At 32.5% G+C, this 11,047-nt stretch overlaps 2 protein-coding genes across 2 annotated transcripts; one reads left to right on the top strand and one right to left on the bottom strand.

The window, feature by feature from the left end:
- Positions 1–412: 412 nt before the first annotated feature.
- dhkI-1 (histidine kinase) lies at positions 413–8,179 on the top strand (the record flags this gene model as incomplete). Its single annotated transcript, XM_020574467.1, has 8 exons — positions 413–450; positions 563–975; positions 1,195–1,683; positions 3,063–3,091; positions 4,884–5,439; positions 5,509–6,795; positions 6,892–8,072; positions 8,162–8,179. 8 exons carry the CDS (start codon positions 413–415, stop codon positions 8,177–8,179), a joined length of 4,011 nt encoding a protein of 1,336 aa, XP_020435612.1.
- A 211-nt stretch (positions 8,180–8,390) lies between these two features.
- On the bottom strand, positions 8,391–10,673 carry redB (diflavin oxidoreductase; the record flags this gene model as incomplete). Its single annotated transcript, XM_020574468.1, has 4 exons — positions 8,391–9,612; positions 9,705–9,818; positions 9,905–10,401; positions 10,497–10,673. 4 exons carry the CDS (start codon positions 10,671–10,673, stop codon positions 8,391–8,393), a joined length of 2,010 nt encoding a protein of 669 aa, XP_020435613.1.
- Positions 10,674–11,047: the final 374 nt, after the last annotated feature.

The raw sequence follows: 11,047 nt of genomic DNA on the forward strand, positions 1-11,047 counted from the left end.
GATCGCGATGGTTATTTAATCTCATCTTCAATCTCTGTTGCGATTGCAAAAAGACTTTGATTGGTTTCTCAACACAACTTTCATTAAAAACACAGATAAATCTAAAAATTAGATTTAGATTTTTTGCATGAATGGTTTTTTTTTATGATTTTTGATGTTTTTTGAAAATCGATTTTTCATTACGATTATTTTTTTTTTTCAAACAATTTTTTTGATTCTTGGTTTCAACTGATCTACCCCATTTACTAATTCTTCTTTTTCGCTGAGAACATCCTTAATATCACACACATTTAAAAATATTATTCATACATACATTCATCTACTATAGACTATAAAATAAGATTTTTCTTTACATGTAATCAAATAATCAATAGAATATTATATTTTTATTTATTTAATAGAAATTAGAAAAATGATAAAATTTAAAGTATCAACAACTATTACTTTATTGTTAATAGTTGTACCTTGTTTTTTATATTATTTTAAAGTGTAAAGTATAGAAAAATATAGAGAATAAAGAATAACTCTTCACCGATTAATTAACATTTGGTAAATTGATTAGATTTCCATATTTCATTGAGCATAATAAAACATTTGGTATTGGTATGGGTGCTGTATTTAGTTATTTCACAGTGATGACAGTAGCTACATTCCTTTTGGCGGCAATGATGAACCCAGGTGCCATTCAAAAAGCATCGAATACAGAAATTCAATTGGAAAATGGCGAAATCTCAACCTCTTTTGATTCCGAAAGCAAACAGACAGACAGACCAGAAGAACAACCAAGAAACGAAAAAGATAAAGATTCAAATTCGACAGACTCTGATTCAGATTCAAATAGTGATTCAGACTCTGATTCCGATATCGACGATAATAGCAACAATAACGATTCCATTTCATTAAAACACTTCCCAAACAACATCGATTCAAAGTATGGTAAACAAATATCATACCAATTCACAACAAATTTTTGTAGTAAGTTTGGAAACCATCAGCTATCAAGTGATATTACAATACTAATGAATTATATAATTCTCTAGAAACTTGTAAAATTTCAAAACCTCCGAGAGCATCTCATTGTAAAATATGTGGCCATTGTGTATTTAAATTTGATCATCATTGTAAATATATAAATAGAATTAAAAGATATATTAAATGTTTAAAGTTTTATATTAATTGTTCAAAAAACAACAGGTCCTTGGCTAGGAAATTGTGTTGGTCTAAGAAATTATAAATATTTTATTTACTTTTTATTAAACTTGTCAATTTTAATTCTTTTGGTATTTTCAACTTCGATATATCATTTGGTATTGGATAGTAAAGCAGTTGGTGGCAGCAGCAGCGGCAGTGACAATAGTAGTCATGATGACAATAGTAATTCACAGGATATGTCCAATGGCGAGGGTGATTATTGGAAAGTCATCGAGCGACAACCTATTTCATTGGCTTTAGTCATTATTAGTTTCCTGGTATCATTTCCTGTGATTGGTCTATTTGGATTTCATGTACATCTCTTACTAATGAATGAGACCACTCGCGAGCACAACAAGGAAATCTTCAAGTTGAAATCAACAAGTACAAAAGTTGATAGTGAAAATAATAGTCAAAATGGTACTGACAAAGGGGCTGACAACAACAAGAGCAACAGCGAAGGCTCAGAATACTATAATCCATTCTCACGTGGTAGTTTGCTCAATATTTCCCAGGTGTTGTGTTCCCCTTACCACCCACACTAAACAAAAACAAAAAAAAACGAATAAAATCCTGGATTTTATCATTATTTTATTTATACCTCTAAAAACAATCTATGGTTTTCCCCAAATACACTAACCAACCCTCACCATCAACATTCTAAAAAAAAAATTTGTGTTTAAACTTTTACGTACTCAGAAGATAAACCTGGTTACATCTACAAGTTATTATATTTAGAAATATTGATTACCAAATGTTTTTATTATCATTCGAAAAAAAAATATTAATATAATAAAAATTAAATCAAAAAGGTAAACCATTGAATCTAATACCAAAAAAAAATAGGGAAAAAGAAAAAAATTAATATTTTTATCCGTTGGTTTTTTTTTTAAAAATTTAAAAATCAAAAATAGTAAACCGGAATATTATTGGTTGGAGATATCTGTCTTCTTTAAGTTTTGAAAAAACACCACATCTTCACACGGTTTACAATTCGTCTCCCGACAATAAAACATATCATTTCTAAAAGCTCCACTATTCGTACAATCATTATTATTTTTAGACTCTTGTTTAATTTACACCCCCAATAATATTCATTTTAGATAAATTTCTCCGCAACCACCTGAACATTTCCAAAAAAATTGGAATATCATCAAAATATTGTTGCATATGCAAACATCATAGTCATCATCTAATCCATTTAAGGGTCCATAGAGTATAATATAAGAGGAATTCCATTACGAGAATAGGAAACAATTCACAATGTCATTTGTTCAAACATAAAATCTATTACCGACCATATTGACAAGTACTAAAATTTTATTTCAGAATTTTCCGACAAGAAAGTTGGGGTATCAATCGCGATAGCGTCTATAAAGAATGAATCTAAATTTTTAATAAATTTAAAAAATTTGAAATTTCTTTTGGTTTGTCTGCCCCACAAAAATTGAAAAAATTGGTTTTGACCAATCAAATTCTTTGGATCCAATGTGAAGGAGGGTTCAAAATTCCAGAATAATCAAAAAAAAAAAACTGAGTATTCGTGTTGAACATAATTTTGTTTTTTTTAAAAGATGTTTTGTCTTTTGACAACCTCCCCCTCCTAAACTCATAATCCATAATCTGCCTTACAAGTTTCTTACTACAGAATTTGAATAACACCATTAATTCATCTGAAAAAAACAAACAAAACAAACCACCTGAAAAAAACAAAAACAATAGAAATTCATCAGGAGTGTCAATATATACTTCACCTACTACTTATACATAATATTGTTTTATATATATTAATTAATTGTAATTATTTTTATTTTTTTTTAGTTATTTTTTTTACTTGAAAAAAACTTGTTGTAAATTAATTTATATCAAAGAGACAAGTGTCCTTAATAGAAATAGCATTGTGTTGACTCAGTTTAAGTCCCTGACCACATTTCCAACCACCCTAAAAACATAATAAGTTTTTCTCTATATAGATGGTTAAAAACAAAAAATATCAAACTTTTGTTTTTTGATAAAAACAAAAACCAAAATCATTTCAAGTATTTATTGTATTAATTATCCACCCCACAATTAGATGAATTGAAATTCATCTGATATTTACCAAATTATAACCAACTTTTTTTTTTTTTTTTTTTTAACAACACAAAAAGTAAATATATAATACAAATTAAATTATAAGAAATAATTCTTTTTTTTTTTTTTAAATCTTTTTAAAATTTTATTTATTTTATTATTATAATATATATATCAGTATCTGTAAACAAAAATCATTATCTATTTTAAAGTTTTTAATTGAATTTCAATCAATTTAACCCTTGGTCCCTGGGACTCAAAACCACCACCACAATTTCATTTTTCCACTCACCGACAAACACACACACAAAACACACACACAACACACAACATCTCTTCACTGTTACTACAGAATAAACAAACAATAATTATTAATTTTAAATTTTGATTCTATTTAAAATACACGGTTTATTGGTTTCTTTTAAAACATTTAGTTTGTTTAAAAACAAATTAACAACACAAAACTAAAAACATCACCACTAGATCAACACTTGAATCAACTACTCCACACCCCAATTTCCTTCATTGTTATCACGACATTCCCACAACATAGACAGTTAGATGCAAACATAGTTTCAATTCTTCAGTTGAAGATCATCTAAAACAGTACGCCTAATTAACAATCTATCAAACTATCTTCACTATCACGATTGTAAACACTATTTAACTATCCCACTATTATTACATCCAATATATATTTGTATATTTATTAAACAATATTTACACATCTAATAATATATTCGAAAAACTAATTTTTAAAAAACACTTCTTTTAGACACACAGTTTTGAAACTACAAAAAGAAACAAAAGAAAAAAAGATATTTTAAAATATGTTTGTTATAGATTAATAATATTTATGATTATAAAGAGTAGTTAATATAATATTCAGTTAAATAGAACAAAAATTATTATTTCATATAAATTAAAATTGTAAAAAACAAAAATCAAACTTAATATTTCATTTCTTAGGAATAAAAAAATAATAATTAATTAAATAATAATAATAATAATAATAATAATAATAAAAAATAATAATAACTTGTAATAATAATAAATTGGTTTAATAAATTTATATATACCAAAAAGGTAATTAGTTTTAATCAAATAAAAATAAAAAATAAAAAAGAACTAGAATTTTTGAAACTAATATTAATTTTATTAGAGTACCAATCAAATTTAGTGTGGAAATTAATTAAGATAACCCTTTTTTTGGCTTAGTTTGTTTTAGGTTTGAAACTTCCTCATTGATAAAGTTCATCAATCTCCTCAAAAAATATTACTACATATACTCAACTTTCAACCTACAAAAATATATTCTTTTTATAAACTGTCCTTAATCTTGTCATATATTATGAACTTTTTTAAAAAACAAAGTTTCTTAAATTATCTATCAATTTATATTTATTTATATGTTTATTATAATAATTATCATTAATATTTGTATTTTTGTATAATTAAAAAAAAAAAAATTAAAATTAGAATTAAAAATTTATATATTATTATTTATATATATATATATTTATTTATTACTTTTTATATATTAAATTAATTAATATACCAATAATTAAAAAAAAAAAAAAAAAAAAAACTTTTTATAAAACTGGTTTTTTTTTTTTTAGATCATGTTTTATTTAAAGATATTAAATCAACTGACAACACCAGTTTGGATTTTCGATATCGATAATAAGTCATTGGTTTGGGGAAATACAAAGTCAGCAGAACTCTGGAATGCCGAATCAGTGGCGGCACTCATTACTCGTGACTTTAAGAGTGATATGTCGCTAGCGACAGAGTTGCGACTTGGTACATACAAAGCCGATTTTGAAGAAGGCAAGCGAAGGACCGAACAGTGGACGTTCTATCCGGGAGGTCTGCATCCCATGCCAGTGGTCATCACCTGCTCTGGAATCAAGGTCACCCGTCTGGAAGCGGAGCAATATTTCACAGAGTTGGCACTATCCCAATGGCCAATTGAAATAAACGAGAGAATGTTGATGCTTGTCGAAGCGCAATACATCAAGGAGGCAGAAGTCGATTCCAATAAAGAGCTGCTTCGTTCAGTTGAAGCGATCAGACATACTCCTGTTATGATCTCACTCTTTGAGTTGGAGGGACAGCTTCTCATTCACAATCCATCTGCTATCGAGGCATTTGGAAATTGTTGTACATTATCCAGTATTTTTTCTGATCCCAACGATGCGGAATCCATTCTGAAACATCTCAATAACAATAATATATATCAAGGAGAGTTTAAAATGAAAACTAAACTCGGTGATTTCTGGCACCACGTAGACGCGAGAACCACTCGTGATCCGGTCACGGCAAAGCGAGTGGTGGTCATCAACCAGAACAACATTCACGACATCAAGCTATATAATCTCACCGTCAAGGAGAATGAAAGACGTCTTCAAGAGGCACAGGAAATTGGTAACATGGGTAGCTGGGAATTGGATCTCAGGAACAATGTCACCAAGGCGTCAAAGCAGTTCTATCGAATCATGGGACTCGGCCAGTGTTCAGAGTGGGACTATCAACATACATTCACCGAGATGATGAGCAAAGGATTTCTCGACGATTGGATGTCAGTGCTGAAGAAGGCAGTCGAGTCGAAACAATCGTTTTTCGAATACTCTCACTACGTGAAGAACATTTCGAAACACGTTCATGTCCGATGCGAAGTGGAGTTCGATCCGACCACTGGATCTCCAATCCGAGTTTTTGGTACCACCCAAGACATCTCAGAGATTCAAGCGGCCAAGGAGAAGCTCGAACAAGAAAGAAAGTTTGTCAATGCACTGATAGGTTGCTTGAAGGCTGGCATTGTTGCATGTAATTCGGAAGGTGTCATCACTCACTTTAACAAGTCTGCACAACGCTTACACGGAGTGGAGCTAAAGGAAGGTGTTGACAAAGATCATCTCTTAGATTCCATTCATCCATGCTATCGAGTTCCATCAAGCAAAGAAATGCTACCAAAAGAAGATATTCCAATTCTTAGAGTTTTATCTGGAGAATCTATTCAAGATAGAGAATTAATATTAGTTCCTCAAAATAATAATAATAATAACACCAACAACAACAATAATAATAATAATAATAATAATAATAATAATATCAGTGAAGATAGTAGTGAAAATAGTAGTGTTTCGAGTGACTCTGATAAAAACTCGAAATTTAAAAACAAAAATAATAATCAACAGAATTCCACAGAATATACAGTATTAGTTAGTGGTCAAGAAATAGTATCGAGTGACGGTACTATTATAGGTGCAGTGGTTGTATTACATGATATATCAGATATCAAAGCAAACGAAGAAGAACTACGTACTGCAATCAAAGGATCACAAGAAGCTAATCAAATTAAAAATGAATTTCTTGCTAATATAAGTCATGAACTTCTCAGTCCGATGAACTCTATCGTTGGCATGAGTGGATTAGCTCTCGATGTTGCACCACCTAACATTAAAGAAATGTTAACCGATGTAGTCGAATCATCAAAAATCCTATTACATTTATTATATCAAATTTTAGGTATGTAGTACTACTCGATTACTGATCGCTACTAATCTACTTTTACTAATCGATATGTGTGTGTGTATGTGTGTTATTTAGATTTTACTTCGCTAGAAGGTCATACAATTCTAAGAAGATATCCATTTAAACTTAGAGAGACCATCAAATCGGTGCTAAAGATTTTCTATCCTAGAATCTTAGAGCAGCACATCATACTGAAATGTCAAATCGATCCTTCCATTCCAAATCAGCTATTTGGTGATCAAAATCGATTGAAGCAAATCCTAGCGAATATTTTAGATAATGCAATCAAGTTTTCCAATCAAAAAAATGCAAGTAAGCAGATTCTCATCAAAGTCATTCAGGTTGTAGATGACACCAACAACAACAACGATTCATTGCTATCACTGCGATTCTCGATTCAAGACAACGGTATTGGTGTTCCAGTGGAAAAGAGCAAGTTCATATTCGATGGTTTCTATCAGGTGGACGGCTCTTACTCTCGCACACGTGGTGGCGTTGGCATCGGACTGAGTATCTGTCACAAACTAGTAAAGTTCTTCAACGGTAGCATTTGGTTCGACAGTCAACACGACAAAGGCTCAACCTTTTATTTTACAATCAAGATCAATCGATGCGATCAACACTCACCTCTATCGACACCGCCACTCAGCTCGCAACCACACTTTTTTACACCACCGATCTCGCCTCGATCGGTATCACCCAACCACAACTGTTTCTTCAGTTCGAAAAACGACATATACATTTCACCGCAGCTCTGCAAGGATTTCAATCTGTCGACAAGCAACGATTCAAACGACAGTCAGTCTAGTTCGAATCTATCGACGCCAAGTCCAATATATCCGAGTTTTGGTTCTTCAAATTGGTCTCCTTCTCTCACAGAACTGCGGCTATCCGACAGCAGTAGTGATAGTGGTTCATCGACATACGAACACAAAGAAGATAGAAGTCCGCGAAAAGTATTGGTTGCCGAAGACAATACGATGAACCAGCGTCTCATTCAAAAGCTGCTATCGAAGCGTGGCTTCAAGGTCTCGATTGCCAACGATGGAAAGGAAGCACTCGATCTCTATGAAAGTGAAATCGAGAAACAGAATCCATTCGATTGTATATTGATGGACATCCAGATGCCGGTACTCAATGGTTTGGAAACCACCTCTGCAATTAGAGAACGCGAGAAGCAAGAAGGTGGTCACACTCCAATAATAGCAGTAACAGCGCATGCAATGAAAGGAGATAAGGAAAAGTTTATAGAGGCCGGTGTTGATGACTATGTAACAAAGCCTATCAATCCAAATACCTTGTATCAAGTGATCAATTCACAATTAAAATAAAGACTTTAATGTTAATATTTATATATTAGATTAACATAGAGGTATAAAAAAAAACAATCAAATTAATATTAATTTTTAGACTTTCACTTATACACAAACACATCTATTATTTTTGTTTGACAGTAGTTGCAATTTTTCGATTTATTATTATTACTTTCTTTTCTTTTGTTTTTTTTTTTTTTAAATAATATTATTGTTTTATATCTCTATCCAAGATCATGTGATACCTTTTTCTTTTTTTTTTTATTCTGAAGTCATTTAGAACCAAACATCTTGTAAATATCTACCGGATTTCTGCATATCTTCAATGAGTTGTTGAGCTGCGTTGTCGTCTTTTGATCCGTATTCTTTGATGATTTGAATGAGTGTTTGATTTACGCTCTTTGCCATGCTTCGAGCGTCACCACATACATAGAAGTAACCACCATTGGAAATGAGTGACCAGATCTTTTCTTTGTCCGATGCCATCTTGTGTTGAACGTAGGTCTTCTCGGCGGTCTCTCTCGAGAATGCAACAGTGAGAGTCTTCAACGATGAAGATTGTTGATAGACTACCATTTCCTCCTTGTAGAGATAGTCAATGTTACTACCACGACAACCGAAATAGAGAATATTGTCGAATTGTTCGGAGATCTGTTTGGTTGAGAGACGGTGTTGAATCTCTTGGAGGAAACCACGGAATGGTGCAAAACCAGTACCTGGACCGACCATGATCATTGGTGGTGCTGGCTTGTCGCTGGCAACCGCCGAAGTGTAGTGTGATGGTAATCTAAAGTGAGACTCTCTTACAAACATTGGCACCTTATCACCGACCTTGAGGTTGGCAAGCCAAGTCGAGCAAACACCATTGTGGAAACGTCCAGTTGGTGTGTTAAAGTTGACGACCACCGATGTGATGGTGACACGACCTGGTGTGGCGTTCAAACTGGAGGAGATCGAGTAGTAACGAGCGGGAAGACGTGGCATGAACTCGAGGAAGTGTGAGATGGGTGGATTGATACCTGGGAAGTTCTGAAGCAACTCACCGATCGTACGGAAATCGTGCTTGATAAACTCATTGTATTCGTCGGCGGCTTCCTCCGATGCCAAACGAATCAAACGCTTCTTCTCTTCCTCGACTTGGGTGTACTCGGCGAGAGTACGAAGAATTGACTTACGTGGTGGATTGGTGATATCGAGTACCTCGGACAATGCCTTACGCACTGTCATTGGACCGACGGAAGCTTCAATCACTGAACCGGCCTTGTCGTGTGGAACCATGGCGAACTTGGTGTCTCCGTCAACGCCCAAACGTAGAAGCAACTGCTCGACCAAGGCGCTCTCATTAACTGGATAAATACCAAGATGATCACCAACCAAATAACTCAAATTCTCTCCAATATCAAACTCTATATGCTTGCAAGATCTATCTGATTCACTTGAATGTAATTCTTTATTCTCAACAACAGTAGCAAGATATGGATTTTTAATATCATAAATACTATGTATCGTAGAGTATCAACAACAACAAATGAAATGAGTCAATTATAAAACAATAATAATCGTAGTAATCTATCTAAAGATAATACATACACTGAGCCATTATTTGAAAGTTTAGGTTTAATCTTTGGTGGATTAACTCTAATGTAAGAATTGTTTACATCGTAATTCTCTTCTGTAAGTGTAATCATTCTGAATCTTGGTGTACTATATATTATATATTTGATTGATATAGGATGGTAAGCAATCGATCGATTGATTTTTGATTACTTAAGTAATATAGTAATACATACAATTTATCATCTTCAGATGACTTTAGTTCGTAACCGAGGTATTCGCAAACAGTTACCCACATGTTCTTCTTCCAGTGTAGGAAATCTTCTTCGAGGGTGGCATCATCATCACCTTCACCTCTTTCAAAGACTCGCTTACCACCGAGTTCCTCGAGACGTCTGTCGAATACACGTGCGACTGCATTGTAGTGTTCGTATGTTTTGTTTCCGAGACCAAAAACGGTGAATGGTACCGCTGGATTGGCGAGCAAAGTCGATGGACGATCCTCGCTCGTTAGCCACAAGTAGAACTCCTTGGCATTGTCAGTGGGGTCACCCTCACCGTGGGTCGCCACCAAAAACATTGCAAAGTACTCACTGGACAAATCATTTGGATCGTAAGTCTCCAGATCGACAACCTCACATGGAATTCCAATCTTTTTTGCCTCCTTCTCAATGACACGTGAGAAATCCTCTGCTGTTCTAGTTTGTGTTCCAAAGAATATCTTTAAAACTTTCTAAAAATAGGTAAAGATGTAACCGAGATATATATGTAAAAGTAAAGTAAGTACTTGATTGAATCGACCGATTTCAATATATAGTTATTATATACCTCTGAAGATGATTTTTGAACTTTTGGTGGCTTTGGGGCAGCTGGTGTCTTTATCTTTCTGTTGATAGGAGGAGGAGGTGGAGGTCTATTCATATATAAATAGGTTCCAACAATGAGAACTACAACTATAATTGTTGGTGCATATTCTATTAAAAGTGATTCAATTAGATCCAACATTGTTATTATCGTTGTTTTTTTTTTTTGATTAAACTCTTTTCAATCTTTCCAACTTGAATATTACTGTTACTAATGTTGTTGATACTACTTTAATTTCTAACTACTAAAATATTATATCTCTCTATCTATCTATCTATCTATCAATCTAAACAAAAATATGTTATTATAAATTCGATTAATTTGAAGAAAGTTATTTAACAAACAAACAAAACAGAAAAAAATATAAAAAAAAAAATAGTCGATTTATAAGTTGATTTTTTTGTTTTTATCAATCAAACAAACACCTGCTATTTTAATTGTTTTTTATTTTTGGTTTTTTTTTATTTTTATTTGTTAGTTGGATTTTTGTGTTTGAAAGTTAGAATAAAAGAAAG

The sequence above is a fragment of the Heterostelium album genome, assembly GCF_000004825.1.
Source record: "Heterostelium album PN500 unplaced genomic scaffold PPL_contig5, whole genome shotgun sequence".
Classification (NCBI taxonomy): Eukaryota; Evosea; class Eumycetozoa; order Acytosteliales; family Acytosteliaceae; genus Heterostelium; species Heterostelium album.